Source organism: Schistocerca americana, chromosome 4 (genome assembly GCF_021461395.2).
Source record: "Schistocerca americana isolate TAMUIC-IGC-003095 chromosome 4, iqSchAmer2.1, whole genome shotgun sequence".
NCBI lineage: Eukaryota > Metazoa > Arthropoda > Insecta > Orthoptera > Acrididae > Schistocerca > Schistocerca americana.
This window is the reverse complement of record NC_060122.1, coordinates 424,244,860-424,265,590: the sequence shown is the minus strand read 5'-3', so window position 1 is coordinate 424,265,590 and position 20,731 is coordinate 424,244,860. Positions and strand designations below refer to the sequence as shown.

The following is a 20,731-nucleotide window of genomic DNA, read 5'->3' as shown; positions in this document are numbered from 1 at the left end:
AGGGAGTAAGCAGACCGCCTGCATTACGCTTGTCCGTCCTCTTTTAGAATACTGCTACGCGGTGTGGGATCCTTGCCAGATAGGACTGACGGAGTACATCGAAAAATTTCAAAGAAAGGCAGCACGTTTTGAATTATCGCGAAATATGGGAGAGAGTGTCACAGAAATGATACAGGATTAGGGATGGACATCATTAAAAGAAAGGCGTTTTTCGTTGCGACGGAATCTCCTCACGAAATTCCAATCACCAACTTTCTCCTCTGAATGTGAAAATATTTTATTGACACCGACTTACATAGGGTGGAACGATCACCAAGATAAAATAAGGGAAATCAAAGTTCGTACGGAAAGATATAGGTGTTCATTCTTTCCGCGCGCTATACGAGATTGGAATAATAGAGAATTGTGAAGGTGGTTCGGTGAGCCCTCTGCCAGGCACTTAAATGTGATTTGCAGAGTATTCATGTAGATGTAAAGAATATATGGATTTTTTTTCGCAAATTGGACCTCGACACACACGAATTCGGATTATCAGAGAAGAATAGCGAGACAAGGTGACCATCCAGCGAGGTGGCGAAGAGGTTAGAACACAGGACTCGCATTCGGCAGGACAAAGGTTCCAATCCACTTCGGCCACCCATGATTAGGTTTCCCGTTATTTCCCTAAATAGTTCCAGACTAATGCGGGGACGGTTCGTTTGAAAAGGGAACGCCTGCTTTCCTTCCCCGTACTTTCGTAATCCGAGCTTGTGCTCCGTCTCTAATGACTGCATTGTCGACGGGACGTTAAACTCTAATTTCCCTTGCTTCATACGGTGACCGGCAAGTATTCCTCGGCGACTTTCGTCGTTCAGCGCGCTGAAATCAGTCACCGCTGTCGTGGGGTCTGTTTACGATCGCCATTCATACACAGCAGAGCCACAAACAGCGTCACCTTTCCGAGAACCGCTATTGTTACTGAGTTTGCTGAAGAACAGCCGCCAGCGAGATCGACAATAATAGCCGCGGGTGCACTGAGCCATGAAAGGCGCTGACAAGTGCCGCCAGATTGAGAGACTTACACCGCAGTGGTGGGCGTAGTAAGTGCGTGCGTGCGTGCTGCAGGTGGGTGAGTCAGCTCCAGCTCCAGCCCTCCCCCGAGCAGTGCGTGGCACGCACCTGCCACGTACCGGTACCAGCAGCTCTAGGGCGCACACCTTGCCCTTCTGTACAGGTGGGGACAACGCACCGTGACTTACCAGACGCCGCAACGCCAAGGGCGTACCCAGCAGGAACAAGGAAGGCCAGTTACGTCCCTCCATTCTAGATTAAAACATCTTCGCAAATCGAATTCGCGTCCCGCTCCATCAAATGAACAAACGTGTTGTAAAGGGCCAAACTTTTCGACCCACTCTGTTCCTGGAGAGTTGAGTGACGTTTGGTGTATTTTTAAGTGATATCCTCAACGTATTACGATCTAAGAAGTCAATGACACAGCACAACAGTGTTTGTTTTGTCTGTTGCATGGCACCAAGCGAGAGCCGAGGATACCTCCTTCATATACTTCCTTTTTAGCGAGACTGACTTGCGGCAATAGCGGTAAATCTACCGGCCGACGGCCATTCAGTCTTCCCTCTTTCTTGACATACAATATGTGAAATAATGCCAAATCCTGGTAAAATTAAAATGTTAACTTCTGGGGGACAGCAGACAGGAGAAGGTACTGTCGGATTCGTCTGCGTAGATGATATTGAATTACAGTACACTGTGAAGAAATCGAAAAAGAAATGGTCGTTCGAAGTGCAGATTCAGCGCGTAGGGATGACAGAACCTTCAGTGAAATTAAAAGTAAAGATGTCGATATGGTGGAATTATAATGTTAAATGCAGAGGAGAGTATGAGTAGGCGGAAATAATACACTACACGTCTCTACGAGGGGAACTTACAGTCCGCTGACGTGATAGAAGAAATGGAAGTCAATTTGCAAGACAGCAGGTATAGTATTAAGCGGCCCTCAGACGTTCAATAATAATTTGAAACCATGTTGACGTGCAGTACTAAAAGCCCTTAAAATATTCTCAGTATTGTCAATACACACTGAACGTGAGAGGTCAAATATTTACGGCTTGATAATTTTCTCGATTCAGATGTTGGCAGAGCTTCATGAACCACCAACCACACGGCGTTAGTGCGCACTGTTCGTGTTTTCAATTCACCTTTGTGCATATCATGTCTCATATGCAGCTTCTGTAGTAGTTTTTAACTCAAAACAATTTTAAAGGGGTCTATGACAGGTTAATCATTGTAATACCTCTTTAGGATGGTCAACGGAGGGTTCTCTGTGACATTGCTTACTCTATTAATATGAGAATATGCTGTAGGTTCGTGAATTACATAAATTGGAAAAGAACGCTTCCACTTCGAAAAATACGTCACATATCTGCAATGACTGGTAATAGGTCTCGGAAATACGGTTCAATTTCACCACCTCATCACGAAATCACAAATAATAATAATAATAATAATAATAATAATAATTACGTTACCTACCTGAACGTATCCTTGCTAGTCAGATGTAATTGCTGAGAGCTTTCAATGCAGTTTTACTAATTGTGTTTGCTAATATTACGGAATCCTATTCTTGACAGTCAGATATGATTCCTTGAGAGCTTTCAATACCGTTTTACTAATTGTGTTTTTACTAATACTACCGTCCTGCGGACTCTGCCATTTGTCACCCCCACTCCTGCATTGGAAAACTTTTTCTTTTCTCCAGTTTGACAACGCGTGTTGGTGTCTGCGGTCCCTCCCCTAGGCGCCTGCCTCCGAACGGTGCGGTGCACCCACGTGCTTTTCTCAGGTGACGTAACATCTAGCGAGGACCAATACATTTACAGCAACTTACAATACAATTTAAAATTAATGGAGTCAGAGTTCATCAAACGTCAATAGTAAAAACATACCTTCGTGCTAGATTGACAGTCAGCTTACACCACTAAGCGGAGAGGCTTTCTACATACTGTCAATTGCATAGCTGTTCGCCGTACCAAAGCTTCGACACTGAAAATAGTCGTCTATAGAGGTGCGTTGCCATAGAAATATAAACTAAATCGCCTTACGCAATAGGTTGTGTCAGACCATGAGAAGCAACCCGCGTCAGAACCTTCCATTAGTGAGTTGAATCAATAACGTCCACAGTTCGTCCTATCCGTGCTGGCGAGCCACGGTGGGCGGTCCTTGGACGGAACCTTACACGATTTACACCGCTGACCATCTAAGAACGACCGCGTAAAACTAAGTGTTCGCTGACGATGCAGCCATCTTCAGCCACAGCATAGATGACAACATACTCCAAGATCGATTGTTGCTCGCCTCTGACAAAATGCACACTAGGGCCGTTAAGTGACCGTCAAGACGTAGTCTTTGGTAGTTAATCGCCGAACCATACCTTCAGCATAGCCACGCATCGACACCACAGGTATCCCTGTTCTGTGTGGTGAGACCTTAGATCGCACTCAACCGCCATCTCACATACGTGACATCACTAACAATACCGACCGTCGACTCGGGAAGTTGTAGCCATTAATGAGTCCGGATTCCTCCCTACCACCGCATCTTTTTATCACGTTGTGAAGGGCTCTGCTCCGCCCTATACTGGAATGCCATCGTCCTGGGTCGATCCGCCGAAATGCACATACAGAAGTTACTAAGAATTGGGAACAGAGCACTGCGATTAACTCTCAACCTACGAAGGACCTTACCGACAGGCCAGCTGTGCGACATGCATAATAGTCGGGCGTCTAACAGGCCGTTTTAGAGTAGCCGCCCACATCTACTAAGACAGAACGCGGCGGCCTAACAACGCGAAGATTCAGGCAGTAGGCGGGAACATTCAGCGTAGCGTCCATAAAAGATGGTCACAACAACTGGCGGCAATGCAGCTGCCACCGACAAGACCATCTAGATAAAGAAAACTATCGTAGATGACGCACCCAGGAAAAAGCAGCGAAAAATAGCAGGAAAAGCATTTAAATGTTGCGAGCTACAAAAACAGCCGGAGAATTGCCCATAACTCCGTGAAGATGCGTGGCAGCAGTGAACTACCCCTTTAACTGACAGGATTCTTCTTTCGTCTTTCGCAGTGTAGGCAGCAGGTCAAGAGTCAATGCCGGCAAATAAGTGAAAAATGTTGATCAGCTGAGTGCCTATTATTGTGACAACCAGCTTTGTCCAAACCCAGCTGAAACACAACTGTGTGCGTTTTTTAGCACAATCGGGAATGTCGGAAACTCGACATAACAAGGCAACGGATACATTTAGTAAATAAGATCCATTGAAAATACGTGGGAGTAACTCTATATCCTAATCTGACCTACATGCAGTATAGCAAGAACACGAGAATGAAGTTGGAAGCCAAAAATAATATTCTTCGCAATACCAGAGGTAGCACGTGGGGCTCTTAACCACAAACCCGAGGACTGACAGCACTAACAACATGTTGCAATGCTGCAGATTACGGGTGCCCAGACTGATACAAATCTACCCCCGCAAACTTAGTGGACGAGGTGTTAAAAGAAACGTGTAGGTTGTTTCAGATCTATGCCACTTTTGAACCTCTACCAACTCGCTGGGATAGTACCACTAGATATTCGTTTTCCAGTAGCTCCCAATGCGGGGAGAATAAATCAGGCTTATGAGAAAATCATCCACTACCTGCGAACGTTCCAACAGCTCCAAGGTTGAGATCCAGAAGAAGTTTCTTCAAGGCTGTTTCAGGCACGCAAACAGTAGCAACTGCAGCAAGAAAATGGTTGTGAATCTCTCGACTTGAGAATAATTCTGCCCGCCCCTCCCTTCGGAAGCCCCCCGGCCTGGGCATGATGGACTGAGTGGAGATCACTCAACAGTTGGTAGATCCTGGAGTAAACCTGCGGAAATGGTACTTTCCTGTGGGTTCCACCACCTGTGACTGCACAGAGCCACAGACCATGAGCAGCTATTGGATTGTCAACTATCCCCCGCATTTTGCACAGGAGGAACTCTTCTCCTCAGGACACCGCGTGCAGTCGAAGTTGCTAGACTCTCATCTGTCGTATCCCGGAAGGGAGTAAGAGAAAAAGCGAGACGCGACAAGGGACATTATCTCGGTCGATGAATTCGGTGGGATTAACTGGTGGTGGGCCGCTTGCTGATTCCCTGGCCACGGCTGAAAAGTAAGCTTTGAATGGTGCAGAGTAGGTCTCGGTAGGACTACTTGAGAAACAGGGTGGAATGTCCCCACTGGTTCCCATCTATAACCGACTGACTCCATTTTTTAAGTCTGCTACGTGTCTCTCATTGGCCAGGGTAAGTACAATAGCGTAAGTCCGGTTCCCGCTGACGAATGTCGTTGAGAAGGCGTCATCGGTTCATTGCTGGTACTGCACTCTCACAGAGAGGGTAGAAGCGCCCTATTTATACGGCTTCTTTTGCAGACTGCCCTCCTGAATGGCTCCGTGACGACGTGCTGTGAATGGCCGTTTTAGAATATCAACTCGTTGCCACCCTGTAAACTATGGGAACCTAGTCACGTAGACCGCAGTTGCGTGCCACAAGAGCGGCAGAGCCAGCATCCGTTATGGAGTCTGTTGTGTACATAGTTCCGCATAGTCAGCGCGTACACAACTTTCCCACTAGAGCGCGCCCCGCTAAGCACAACAGCGCAGGCGCAGGGATCCTCCGTCTCCGCACTACGAGATGGCGCTGTCTTAGAGACGGACCAAAATCTGCTTCCGCCGATCCGCGTATTAATACGTAACGCAGCCAATGAGATTGCTGCTAACGTAGAACTTTTTCTCCTCGCGGATCACACTCGCGCAGTGATACCTGAACGCGCGAGGTATTACAACGAGTGTAAAGATCTCCGATTAGTCAGTCTGCATTTTCTTGCATTAGTCTGTACCAGTCTATAGTCAAGTTTCAGTCTGCGCCTAATAAGATTACCATATTCCTGTACATAGCCATGAAGATAAATGAATAGACACTTTGTCAAGTATCAGAGATATGTGAGAATAAGATTAACGTACCAAGACCAAAGGAATACAGATTGTCAATTGTAAACAGCATCCAGAACCAAGTTACGTAATGTCTATGCCTTTTTATTATTTTAATAAATGTGTGTGAAAATTAATCAAGTTCTGTTTAAAGTTGGTCACCGTCAATCTGCTACTCTAAGCGAGCAAGTGGCATTTCTATCGTCTGACCTAACGGCAGAAGATAAACACGCCACGATAAGACCACGAGACATATTACTGACACTCGCCTACTTCGTTAGAACGACTAGTCAAATAATCTGATGGTGTGTGTACCGAAGGTCTTACAGTACGCACACCACAGAGTCCAAATACTGGTTCGCCGCTTCCGGCGTTGAAACCATTAGCCTACTACCACTGGCCAAGAATTACTGCATAATACGGAATATTTTGTCATTCACAACAGGTCAAGAGTATTGTACCTTAGTAATTCCTTCAACTGTTTGTAATGGTAAATACCATGTATTGAATTTGTTTTCTGATTCGAGTAAGTGAGGAGTACCTGGCAGCAGGGCGCTGGCGGGTGTGTGGCGGGGGCGGCGGCGGAGGCGGCGGCAGCGGCGGCGACCAGCTGCTGGTTGCTGGAGGCCCAGCTGCCCGGCGACGACGGCCGGCTGGGCGGCGCCAGCACCGCCGTCGAGGACGTCGCCGTCGTGCCCGCCGACGACGAGCCCTCCGACGCAGTCATCGTCGACGACGACACCCACACCGACGCCAGCTCCAGCTGCTGCGGCTGCGACTGTGACGGCGACGACCTCCCGGTGTCGCTGCCGGAAGCCTGGACACCGAACACCATCTCTCACCTAACACACTCTCATCCACTTACACGTCAAAAAATATGTTGTGTACTCGGGACAGGTTAATGTGTGACTTTACTTCTGAAATTTTCCCGGCGTATTTCTTCTTCTAATAATTTCCGGGTATGCAGCCGGATCCCGTCGCATTCTGCCACGATATTTCTGCCCAGAGACGTCCGGCCATCATCAGGTGAGTACACAATTACTGAAGAGCCCAGGTGCAGTCGCGGTATTTATGCCGAATCTCGCGCATGCGAAAGGTACTTTCATCCTACAGCGCATGCGTCAGATGTTAACATGCGCGGCATAGCCGGGTTGTACGTGCTGCCCTCGGTAGTGAAAGTAAAAGATCATCTAGTCATTGATTATAGAATGACGCCGTCGATTCCGCTGTGATTGTATAATTTTAATAACAGGATTCCAATTTTTATCCAGCTTAAAGCCGTTGTCACGATTTATAAGATTATCGGCAAAACGTATTTCCACTGATTCTTTGATTAAAGAACCCCAAAATCCGGAAACCGGAGCTAAAATTTTTGTTGCATTGTTTTCCATTGAATGTCCCAAAGAAATACAGTGCTCTGCTACTGCCGATTTTCACGGTTGCTGCAGACGGGTGTATCTTTCATGTTCTGTACATCGTTCATAGACAATTCTTGTCGTCTGGCCAATATATGCAGAGCCACATTTACAGGGAATTTTGTAGGCGCCTGCTTTCTTCAGTTGTAAATCGCCTTTAACGGATCCAACCAGGGCCTGGTTCTTTGCTGGTGGACGGAAGATAACCTCGATTTTATTTTTCTTCAGTAATCTGCCTATTTTCGACGACACGTTCCCGGCGTATGGAAGGAACGCAGTTGATTTATAGTCATCATCAGCGTCCTCAGTGCGTTACTTCTTTTTATGACAGTTGCGCATGGTCTTCCTTATTTGGCGTGAAGTGTAGCCACTCTCTTTAAAACCCTTCTCCAAGTGTTTTAATTCTGCGTGGAGGTTTTCATCATCCGATATTACATGCGCTCGATGTATTAAGGTACTGAGAACACCGGCTGTTTGTGCTGGTGATGGCAGCTTGACGCCTGGAGATACAGATCTGTGTGAGTCGGTTTCCTGTACACAGAATGTCCTAATGACCCATCATTTTTACGGCGTGCTAGCACGTCTAGAAATGGTAAAGTGCCATCTTTTTCAATCTCCATCGTGAATTTGATGTTCTCATGTAATGAGTTTAAGTGATTAAGGAATTTCTCCAGTTCCTGTCTGCCATGAGGCCATACAACAAAAGTATCATCTACTTGCCGCCAGAAGACTGTAGGCCTTAAAACAGCAGACTCAGGTGCTTTCTCCTCAAAATCCTCCATAAAAACTTATTCAGTGCAGAACTGACGGCCTTGTTTGAACATATCTCCTCAACGTACTTTTCATTCAATGAACAAACAGACGGCGTCGCCATGGGGAGCCCTTTGTCCCCTGTGGTAGCTAATCTTTGGGACATTCAAAAAATTTGGCTGCAGTTTCTGGATTTTGGGATTCTGTAATCAAAGAATCAGTGGAAATACGTCTTACCGATAATCTTATAAATCGTGACAACGGCTTTCAGCTGGATAAAAATTGGAATCCTGTTATTAAAATTATACAATCACAGCGGAATCGACGGCGTCATTTGATATTCAATGACTTGATTATCTTTTACTTTCAACGGCGAGGGCAGCACGTACAACTCGGCTATGCCGCGCACGTCAACACCTGACGCATGCGCTGTAGGATGCCAGTACATTTCGCATGCGCGAGATTCGGCATAAATACCGCGACTGCACCTGGGCTCTTCAGAAGTTTTGTACTCACTTGATGATGGCCAGACGTCTCTGGGCCGAAATATCGTTCCAGAATGTCGACGGGATCCGGCTGCATACCCGGAAATTATTAGAATAATGTATGGCAGTCCGTGACTCAAGTCTAACCTCACTTAGTACCCATTCTACTGTTACTGTTGCTCTACTGACAACAAAATATTCCCCACTTCCTCCTTTATTGGCCGATTCGCCTCTCGTGACATCTACTGGTCAATTCCGCCTTATATGGGGGTGTCCGGATGCTTTTGATCTATACCGTAGATGCCTCAAACTGCACCAGACCCCAACAACTCCAATCTTCCCATGTGTCTACCCTACTACTGATTCTTTCTTACATTGCCCTTAAAATATTTATAAACTCCGACGTTATAGGTAACCCACGTTTACCAATAATCTCTTAATTTCATGCCATTTTCTCTCTCTTTGCTCCAAGCACCATATACCGACAGAAAAAGAAATCGTATCAGTCGACACTGTCTAAAGCCTTACGAGAATCTTAGAAGACGTAATTTACCTGCTCACTTGTAACCACTATTTGCAAGGTATCTGACTACACCGAGGTGCTTTTCATAAGAAAGGCTTCTCCTGAAATTGTACCGATTCCTTGAGAGAATCCAGTTTTCGTCAGGAATACGTACTAGGATCATGTAAGAGACGAACGTTAGCGATATTTGTCTATAATTTTCTTCATTCGTTCTTTATCACTGTTTGTGAACCGAAGTGAACTGCGAACTTTCCCAGGCGCTTGGGACTATGAGCCCAGCGATAAATGCCAACTATGGAAGGGACTAATTCAGCAATGCATTCCACGTAAAATCTGTTAGGATTACGTCTTAAGCATGTTCGTTCTGAGTAGCCCTCATTGGTTTGCAATACCAGGAGACGGGAAACTGCTTATCGTTGTTCCCGTTCATTGACTTTACAGACGAATAGAACTGCCTAGTTTTTTCTAATAGATCCTTCGCCAAGATCTGATTGATAAACTTTTTGTATCTTTCACAGATGGCCATCTTACTGATGCAATTACTGCAATTTCTTTTTATCTCATCAATTTCCCTGTGTTATGTCTAGTGAGAGAGACGCGTGCATGAAGCTGTCTGGCTCAGTTATATAGAGGCTCTGAGTCATTCCGCCATTTAGAGTTATCTAGAAGAAGAATGCGGTATCTCGCGAGAAATGGCAAGAGCACAAGCACTCACTATTCCAAGCAGTCACGATATCGCATTAAAAGGAAAGCAACGAGCTCTCTACTTCATTCCAGACCAATATAAGATCTTAATGTATACACAACGCGTGTTACGTGCAATTTGCTGAAAGCACTAAGGCAATGGTTTTCTATAGGAGGTGCCTTAGATTTCAATAGGGAAAAGCTGCACCAGTTCCCAGGCTTCCATTTTAAGATAACACTAGAGTCAGCACTTCCTTCACGGATGATTCTACAGCTTTTTTATGCGCATTCCGCAAGCATCCGACCTCTCGCCTTCAAGTGTCGAGCTTATGCCGACAGGACATCTTCCATCTAACTGTACAGACTAACGCAGGGTCTCTATTTTTTCAACACTGTTACTAGAGCAATAATTCCAAGCTCAGGACAAAAATACGATGTCTGTGTGTGCCAGCCATGTTTTATTCCGTCTTATGTGTGCCTGCCACGAGCGAGATGTCAGTGAAAATGGATGTGCAGTGTGGAAGTAAACTAAGAAGCTCTTTGTAGCCGGTTTGATACAAAACGTCTGCAATATATAAGGACTTATTGTTGAATCTTACTATATTTTTATTGGGAAAGATTTAATATATTTACACAAAACCTATTTGCTAATTAAACTACCTTCTCCTCAAATTATAAAGTATAATAAGTCGCCGGTACAGTTCTCAGTTGTTGATTATGTTCAGTTTCGTGAACAGTTGATTGGGGCCACCGACAACGAACAAATTTGACACTAACTATGATGGCAGAAGACTTTTCTTAATATACAGAACTTAGCAGATGGGTTTCAAATCTACGCTCCCACCGAAGAGCTGCTTCAAATGAACATTTGAGAAGTTTGTTCTAACATGTGTAATTTTGTAGTCATGTTTCCTGTCACTCTGTTTAGTTAGAATCTCTTTTACAACATGTAAGTACGAACGGGACGAGGATGTTAATGTCTTCCTATAATCAGGGCTCATTGCTCATATTCCAGGGGTAGATGACATGTCTGCTACTCCCTTTTGTCGTAGTAGCTTAATATTACATGTGGTTCTTAGATAGGAGTTATCAGCAAAAATCCCTATCAGTCATTTTATGTCCATCTGATGCTTAGTTTATTCCACTCTGCGGAAGAACCAGGAATTAACGCAAATGGGTTTCTTTGTGTCAATTGTTGACAAATGACCTAGTAGGAATTGAAAATACGAGACTGTACTATAAATCAAATACTGTGAAGATACCTAAAGTTTCCGGAATCTAGCCAGTTGCAGTTGACAAACAGAGAGATGCAAGATGATCTAGTAAATTGCTTGTACTAAGATTTTAATGACGCTTAGTCTTCTTTCGAACAGTGCGCTCCGTCTTCTCTCTTCTGCTTTTTGTGATTTAGATTCTACTAGAAGGAAGCTCTACGGTACTTTTGTAGCCGTAAACTAGTACCTGGATGTTCAGGCTTTCGGACATATATTACATTGTAAATCGTTCAGCTACATTCTATAAATTTTGGGTACTGCTGTGACTTCCAGAAGATACGAGTCGTAGTCATACACTTAGGGGACGCCACACGGCATGGCCAGCCTCCAGAGGGGCGCAACATAGTTAAGTGCAGACGTCATAGAGGGCACGGACACACAAGACTGACTATTTTATGCATCCGCTGTAGTCACTCAAATAGTTGCGATGTCTACATCCATCCACTGAAAGTGAGTATAGGAGTACACGCGGCTCATCTCAAGTCATATCTGCAGTATCAACACAGAATCCGGAGTAGCAGTAGTGCCTGAAGACTGCACAAGGACTGTGTCTTAGTCGCCGCAAAGAGAACTGGACATTCTACAAGTGATAGTAGATATCGTTCACTGGATCCAGCAACAGACCAGAGTAAAAACTATCAGTGCAAGTGATAACTGCATAGTACCAATGCCCTAACTTCGTACTGAAGTTAAGTGGTGTCATGTTTTTTTTTTTTTTTTTTTAAATAAATTATTAGAAGCTATTGCCAATCTGTGTTGCCATGTATTTTTGTTTCGCTGTTGCCTAATCTATTTGGCCCTACGACAGGTCTGTGTAGTTGCTCCCTATAGCAAACCCACTGCATAAGAGCAACTACTTTCGGTGACAGTGGGCACTCTTCCTGCCAAGTTTACGTTTGCCACCAAGAATTGGTGAATACGAGAAGCACATTGATGCTAAGTGGTTTTTATAGAAAGAGACAACAGTTAAGACTTTTTGCCTCAAGCGTGAAGTGTGAATTTTTCTACATTTGAATCGTCTTATAATGAATATTGGCATGTAAACGGAAAACTTTGTCGTACGAAAATAATAAAGTTTTGTGAAGCAGTAAGATTAAGTCGTTCGTATCCGAACAGTTCTCAAATACGAGCGAAAAATAGATTTTAAGGCTTGTGGTCATGCCGATAAACATTAACCAATGTTGCGAAGCTCTTACTCCTTCCTCTTGGCCACCTTTCAATGGCTGTCTATGCATGAGTTATTGAAGCAAGTGCTCAAGGCTAAGCTCCATCTTGAGACATACATAAGTTTGATTCCACGTAGACTTCGTTGCTGAATCAAACGTTTTGAGCGAACACTAGCCTACCAAAATGATAAGGCGCTCGTCTGTTTCGGAGAACCGAATCACTACACGAGATTGCGGGATGGTGCACGGGAAGAATGTCTGGAGCCTGCGCGAGAGATGTGTGGCACGAAAAAATATTTCTGAGTTCGTCTAGCAACGTCAGCTCTATCAACTTTTTTCTGGCAGATACGAGTACACAGTCTTTCAAGCAGTAATTCCCACAGTAGTTGGTTGAACACAAGGCGCAGCGCTTAACCGACAAGTTGGGCCTAATAGCGCGGCCCTTTATAGAATTTCTTCTATTAGTTCGGCTTTGTAAATTCCCCTCATTTACAAGCCATTAAGAGAGTGGGTGGGATTTTTGTGAGCGAATTCGTTCGTTAATGAACCAATTACTATGAAATATTGCTAGAAAATTCAGCCTGCCATCTGCACCTTAAAGAACGCTAGATTAATACCCTTGAGTTTTAACGGTCTTGATTCCAGTGACTGATCGGTGACGATGTAACCAATACACATCGGGGCTTTCCGCCTATTTGCGCCCGTGACGTATGTTTGCTTAGATTAAAAGTCTCTTACTTGGCTGTGCAGGTCGCCACGCCTCTCACAGTAATTTCTGTTGCTGCGACCTACTTCTCTAGAACTGCGTCGTTCGTGAGATGTGTCATCGGCCGAATCATGTACGCATGTATCTTGACTTTTAACGAGTCTGTCACACTATACGAGGCAACCCCCACTTCTGAAAGGCTCATTGTACTAAGAACAAGGCACTTTTTTTTCCTTTTCACAAATCTTCAGTCTGTTCGCATACGTGGTCTGATACTCCGTACATTAGCGAACCTTTTTCCTATGTGACAGCGCAGCCCTCTGCCGAAGACTAAGATATTCAAAAAACATCGCACCTACCAATCTTGGTTTTGTATATTAGTGTCGCACTTTTAGTGTCTAACCCGCCGCTGTGCACTGCTGTGCTCACTGACCTCTTTGGTTTCCTCGGAGAAGTGGACCGGCATGAGGTGGCGTTCTGCAGCTGTGATGCGCGCCGTATGTGGAGCAAGACTAAAGCGAGAACCCGCGCTGTGGATTAGCTCGAGGATGCGTTATCTGACGCCACTCGGCGATAACATCAGCATGACGGTAGCACCGCTATATTCCTCCTTGATAAGGACCAGCTTCCCGTAGTAAGGCAGCATCTCTCTACGTGCGTGTCGCAACACACTGGAATCTACATTTCATTAGGAGCTATCCGTGACGTCAGAGAGGACTGTCGGCGTTAATGGGTTTCAGTTTCCCAGCGCTTACAACGAAGGAGTCTTACGTCAACTGGCAGCACCCAGAGAGTCCCTTCCATCATTTTGCTGGCAATATTCGCTGTTTACTGTTATGTTCGAAAGCACATGGTGGGGTACGAACACTTTGCTCTGCCCTAATAACCTTACTTTGAATACAACGGTTCGTAATCGCTACCCGTGGTGACTGATAAGACATCGTTACTGTAGATAGAATAGAACACGATCTAACAAAAGAATCTTGACATTCCATTGATTTCGGACGAATGAGTCCGTGTCCCCATTCTGCACTCACTGTAATTTACTAGACAAAATTATAGAGACGAACATCATCATAAGTAACCTATTTATACAAGACATCTTGAAGTTTTTCATCCGACTGTTTCTAAAAGTGTTCATTAAGATACTTACAGCCGAGGTGCTTCAAAAGTCTTAAAAATATTGATTAGGTTTGCCATATGAAGAAAATGATACTATTGATAACTCTGTTGCTGACGAAACGTCTCAAATAAATCCTTCGATATTTAAAATTATTTATTATTAAGTCCATGATTGCAAATTTTGTCCTTTGAATTGTTTCAAAGTAGAACACTGCGAAGATTTCATGCTTAGCATATGTCTCTAAAAAAAGCTTTATATGCCTGATACCCTCCAAAGAACAGATGATCAACTGTATCATCAGTCCTTATACACATGCATTAGATCAATGGTTCCCACGCTCGGGTAATTACTCCGCGAAAGGTAAAATGAAATTTTCTGAGCGTTCGACTGTGTTTCGGTCACGAAACTAAATTATTGTTAAAAGATCACTATTATTATCACTATTTTCTAAGACCGTAATACTGCTTACGTAAGTTTCAGTTTTTACTTTTTTTCTTTTTAAATACACACTACTCATACTGTGTAGTTTGTACCATGTGCCTGTAACAGGAAAAGTGACATACATGCAGTGCGTCCCAGGAGGAATGGTCACTACTCAGCGATACGACAGGAACGCTGATTTGAACAAGAAACTTCCTGTGGACATGTGCCTACTTACAATGCTTTTAGATAGAACAGTTTTAATGTCACTTTTGTACGTTTTACTGGAATAACACTAAAGCTGTGGCCTCTAGAAAAAACGTGTCGCACCACAAAATTAATCTGTATTAAATTCCTACAAAAAGGTGTTATTTACTTTTGCTGTAGTACTGGTAGTTTGCGCGGAGGGAGAGAGAGAGAGAGAGAGAGAGAGAGAGAGAGAGAGAGAGGGAGGGGGGGGGGGGGGAGAAGGATTACGAAATTTCGCGCGACGCTCATGCGCCGTAGCTTAGTAGTTTTTGTAGGGCAATTTGTAGTGGTTTCCGGACTTCATAGACCACAAGTGTCCTGTATCAAATGGTTCGTTTCGACTGCCTCTACATCGTTGTCGAACACAGAAAAAATGCCAGAGTATTGAATAATACAGAAAATAAATAACAATGTACATTATATGTGTATCCCGGAAACCATTCGGGATAGAACATATGTCCGTCTGAAATTTTTTGCTTCAGATGATTGTCTCTGTCAAATAACTGAACACCGACCATTTCTTCTGGGACACCTTTTATACCATATATACTTAAATATCCCTTGAAATTGCCTTCTCCGATTTCTAGGTAGTTCTCGCAACAGACCAAAAATTGCTGCATTGTTCGCTTTGTAACAATAAACGAGCCAATTGACAACACAATACACCAGCAACTGTATGATTATTATTACTATTGGCAGCCTGAAGTTTTCCGATTTATGTCAGTTCAGTAGTGTGGAATTCAGCAGTCAAGTGATTTACAGTCTTTGTGTATAGCGCATGCATTCTAATTTAGTTGACTTTAAATATGGGCGCAGGGTGCAGGTGAAGGAAGTGCTGCTAGGAAGAATATTGGTTCAAAGGAATTATGTTTTGTAACAAGTGTCTTGCAATAAGTATCAATGTGGACAGATAGTTTTCTTTTCTGAGAAGGATATGTAGGTAGCATTCGTGATGCACTGCATCATTCTGAAAAGAAAAATATTGTTAGAAATAAGCATTACCAATTGTTCCATTGACTCAATAGTTCACGGTTTAATAAAATCCCTACATATTTATCTTTCATATTAAAAATTTAGGTGTTCAAGGTGTTGCCTTAGACACTAAGCAGCGTGGTACAGATGGACCTAACAACATAGCGTTCAGGATTAGCATAACGTTCCCTTCACCGATGAGTGTCGCATATGTATTCAAGCAGACAATCGTCGGAGACGTGTTGGGAGGCAACCCAGTCAGGCTGAACACCTTAGACACACTGTCCGGCGAGTGCAGCATGGTGGAGATCCCTGGTGTTTTGAGGTGGCATTAGGTGGTCATGGAAGGCGCCGTAACGGCTGTACGATACATGAATGCCACCTCCGACCGATGGTGCAACCATATCGGCACCATACTGGCGAGGAATTCGTCTTCATGGACGACGATTCGCGGCCCCATTGTGCACATCTTCCGAATGACTTCCTTCAGGATAACGACATTGCACGACTAGTGTGGCCAGCATGTTCTTCAGACATGAACCCTATCGAACATGCCTGCGATAGATTGAAAAGGCTGTTTATGGACGACGTGATCCACCAACCACTCTGAGGGATCTACGCCGAATCGCCGTTGAGGAGTGGGACGGTCTGGACCAACAGTGCCTTGATGAACTTGTGGATAGTATGCCGCGATGAATACAGGCATGCATCAATGTAAGAGTACGTGCTACTGGTCATTAAAAGTCCCGGTGTGTACAGCAATCTGGACCACTACCTCTGAAGGTCTCGCTGTATGATGGTACAACATGCAATCACTGGTTTTCATGAGCAATAAAAAGAGCGGAAATGATGTTTATGTTGATCTCTATTCCAATTTTCTGTAGAGGTTCCGGAACTCTTGGAACCGAGGTGGCGCAAAACTTTTTTGAGATATATATTTGTGTGTGTGTGTGTGTGTGTGTGTGTGTGTGTGTGTGTGTGTGTGTGTGTGTGTTTTCGTTTACGTACAACTCCTGAACCACTATCATAATATTGTTATAACACATTTACTTGAAAAAGGACGTACACATGATTTTGTTAAAGAGGTGGTCAAATTTGTTAGAGAGGGGGTCAATTTTTATTTATTCTGTAAACATTTATTTATTTCTTAATGTTATGAACTTAACGGCTTTCAGGAAGTCATTATAGAAATAGTATTTGTTCTACAAAATTAAGTAAGAAAAACGTTTCTTAACAAAACAATAAAGACCGGCACTTACATTAAATCCAACGGCAAGTATTAATCGAACTGATTAAGAAAACAATAACTGAGATCAAGTAACGTAAAGCAGTTGGTCTTCACTGAAACGGGGATGGGTGTATTAATTATGACAAGCGTTGTACATTAAGCGAGGAACATAGCACTTAGAAATAGTTACGACAAAAACAGTAAATACAATAACGACCATAGCTGAAAAAGTGTATTGTTTATATTTCTTAGTGAGAAGTAGAGCGACTGGAAGTACATATGAATGTATCAGTTTGGGAGTCGTTTTTGTAAACGAGTCTAACACGTTCTCACAAGCGGATAGCGAAACTACGTACGCGTGTCGCCCTTATGAAAGATGCTTCGCAAAACTGGATAACTCATTGTCGTATATATACATATGACGCGGGCGTATCACTCATTCGAGCAAACCGCAAACAGGAAGTTCCTTTCTACAGCAAGCGCACTGCGCTCCATTACGACTTGTAGGCCATGTACGCGTTTTGAGAAACCACGATACGTAAACGAGAAAGATTAGGAGAGAAGGTTTTTAGTCGAATACTAATGTCCCTAATGAGGGCTGCGGTTGTTTATTTTTGAACAAAAGTAAATGTGAAAACGATTTCTCGGACACATTTGGACGGTTTTAAAATTAATACAGTAGTTTTGTGCCACCATTTGAGACGGGAGTCTGCCTCTTCACGCCAGGAGGAAAGAGCAGCCAAACGAATGTATGGATCGGGTATGGTGGTCTAGCAGTTTTGGCGAACAAAAGAATACAGTAATCTGAAGACTGACATCGATGATGTTATAAACTGCGTTTGAGAATGATTGAATACGACAAAGAAGGGTGAGAGGAAGACACACCGTTTTTATTTATTTTTTATTTTTTGAGAAACAAACATTTCATGATCGTAAAATACTACAATTGCGTTCTGAAAATATGCAAAAGAACATTTAATATGTAATAAAACCACAGGAATAACAAACTTTGAAAAAATGGTAAAGCACGTATCCTGGGAAGCTGAAGGTCGAGGTATCGAATCCTGGTTGCATAAATAATTTCTCAGTCTGCTTTTAACCTCTCGGTGATTTGAGGATCCGCCATAAAGACGTGGTTCGGATTCCGCGTTTAACTCTGAGTCCCTTTCCCCAAGTTGTTAACAGGGATGCCCTAGGCATACTCAATTCGCCCAAGTGGTGTGTAATTTGAAGACTATTGCAACAGTTCACTGAGCAACGTATCATCATCATCATCATCATCATCATCATCATCATCATCATCATCATCATCATCGTGGTTGGATAGCAGGGATTTTGCACAACAAAAAAGCAAGTTAATTTCAGCTCGTTAAGGCTACTTTTTTCTGCGATGCAATTAACTGGCAATCTGATGATTAGTGTGGAGTAAAATAATGATGAAAATAAAAGCAACTTGAGTAGAGGCCACTATTGCAAAATGAAAATCTGCCAAAAAGAAAAGGAAAAAAAATTCCAACTGGGGGAGACCACTGTGGTCGTCGTATAAGCTGTTGGCACATGCGTCTTGTAACATAATCTAGCAGCCATTGATTTCCATTTATCACTATATCTAAAGACGTGTTTTACAAAATGCGGTGATCTAAAGTAAAAAAATAACTGCATCTAAAATACACCAACAACGCCAGACCGAAAAAACTTTCACTTCATTGCGCTATTCGAAATTTACGCTCCTGCGTGGAGAGAAACGAATGGGCAGCACAAAAGCAGTAGAGAGAAGAGCCTGGGGACAACTGCCAAGTTTTGATTGTTGAAGCGAAGAGAAAAGAAAAGATCAAATTTTGCGTCGTCGTTGGAACATGCAGAAAGTGCAGATATTAAATCGATATAAAGAAGAGAGACCGAAATACTTAGAATGTGGACTATAAAACCATTTGCGGTCTGAATAAAGCGTAAAAAGTTGTGCAGCTCGTTCAAACTCCTCACTACATTAGCCATACTGCTATACATATGGATGGATAAAAAAAGTAAAATGTTTTCACGTAATAACAATCCACAAATGCAGAAAGTTGACGTCTTTTATTGTGCACATTTCTATACATATTCGCAGTGATGATCTTCGTAGCACGTTTATTTTAGAAATAATATGGCTTACACTGAAGTGACAAAAGTCATGGGATACCTCCTAATATCTCGTCGGACCCCCTTATACCCGGCGTAATGGTACGTGGTATGTACCCGACAAGTCGTTGGATTCCACCTGCAGAAATACTGAGCGATGCTGCTTTTGCAGTCGTCCATAATTGCGAATGTATTGGCAGTGCAGGATTTTTTGTACACGAACTGATCTCTCGATTATACCCCATAAATTTTCGATGGAATTCATGCCGGCCAATCTGAGTGGCCAAATATTCGTTCGAATTGTCCACAATGTTCTTCAAACTAATCACGAACAATTGTGTCCCAGTCCCATGGCGCATTGTCATCCATAGCAATTCCACCGTTGTTTGGGAACATGAAGTCAATGACTGGCTCGGTTCAGTTGGACAAGTTGTCTATGGGTTCGTAAGCCTGTGCCACACTAACCACACCATCAGGTCTTATCTGAGATGGGGATTCCTCCGTCCAGGCCACGGTTTTCCAGACGCCTAGGGTTCACCCAGTATGGTCACGAGCCCAGGAGAGGCGCTGCAGGCGATGTCGTGCTTTTAAGCAAAGGCACTCGAGTCCGTCATCTGCTGCCGTGGTCCATTAACGCCCCATTTCGACTCACTGCGTTCGTCGTACGTCCCACACTGATTTCTGCGGTTATTTCACGCAGAGTTGTTTGTCTTATCACTGACACCTCTACGTGAACGACGCTGCTCTCGGTCGTTAAGTGAAGACCGTCGGCCACTGTGTTGTCCGTAGCGAGAGGTAATGCCCGAAATTTGGTATTTTCGGCACATCTTCGCACTATGTATCTCTGAATACTGAATTTCATATCTATTTCCGAAATGTCCCCGTGGGTGTAGCTCCAACTACCAGTCCGCTTTCGGAGTCTTAATTCCCGTCGTGCCGCTATAATCACGTCGGGCACCCTTCCACATGAACCACCTGAGTACAAATGACAGCTCCGCCAGTGCGCTGCCCTTTTATACCGTGTGTACGCGATGCTACTGCCTTCTTTATATTTGCATATCGCTAAAGCGTAACTTGTGTCACCTCTGGGTAAGTGATCGTCCTAATGTGCTTTACCTGTTTATGGAAACCTGTCAGAAGCAACGTCGGTCGACTAGCAGCAGTAGCAAATATGTGGACTCCAGTAACACTGATACGTGTGTGCTACGTGAGTAATAACTAATGACTGTAGTTAGAGCTATCAGGTGTAAACCATCTTACGTTGCTCTCTTACACAAACAACAGGAACGGGATACCTGCGTAAAGCATTTGTTTGCTGGAATAGATTACGTAACAACAAGAAACAAAACTGAGTAAATAAGCCCTACTGTTTACAGCAGCCTTGTAAGACTGCTGGTGCCAAACAATGTGTCACGCATTGCGTCAGGAGGACACTGTAATATTTTTCTTGTGGATCCGAAGCGACATTCGTTTCACGCAAGGAACAGCTCTGCACATGCCGGCAAATGACTTCGTATTTAGCTTGACGTCGCCGTCGTCTTTAATCCAAAGGGTGGTCTGCTGCTTTTCCCCCCGCTAGTCCATCCTGTGAAAGCACTTTGATCTTT

At 43.8% G+C, this 20,731-nt stretch overlaps 1 protein-coding gene across 2 annotated transcripts in view; it reads right to left on the bottom strand.

Moving 5' to 3' along the window:
• LOC124613340 (sodium-dependent nutrient amino acid transporter 1-like) overlaps positions 1-20,731 on the bottom strand; it is a 267,200-nt gene that overhangs the window by 96,791 nt on the left and 149,678 nt on the right. For both annotated transcript variants that reach the window (XM_047142036.1, XM_047142035.1), the window contains exon 3: positions 6,553-6,828. In XM_047142036.1, coding sequence (XP_046997992.1) covers positions 6,553-6,828 — 276 coding nt within the window. The remainder of the gene's footprint in view (positions 1-6,552; positions 6,829-20,731) is intronic.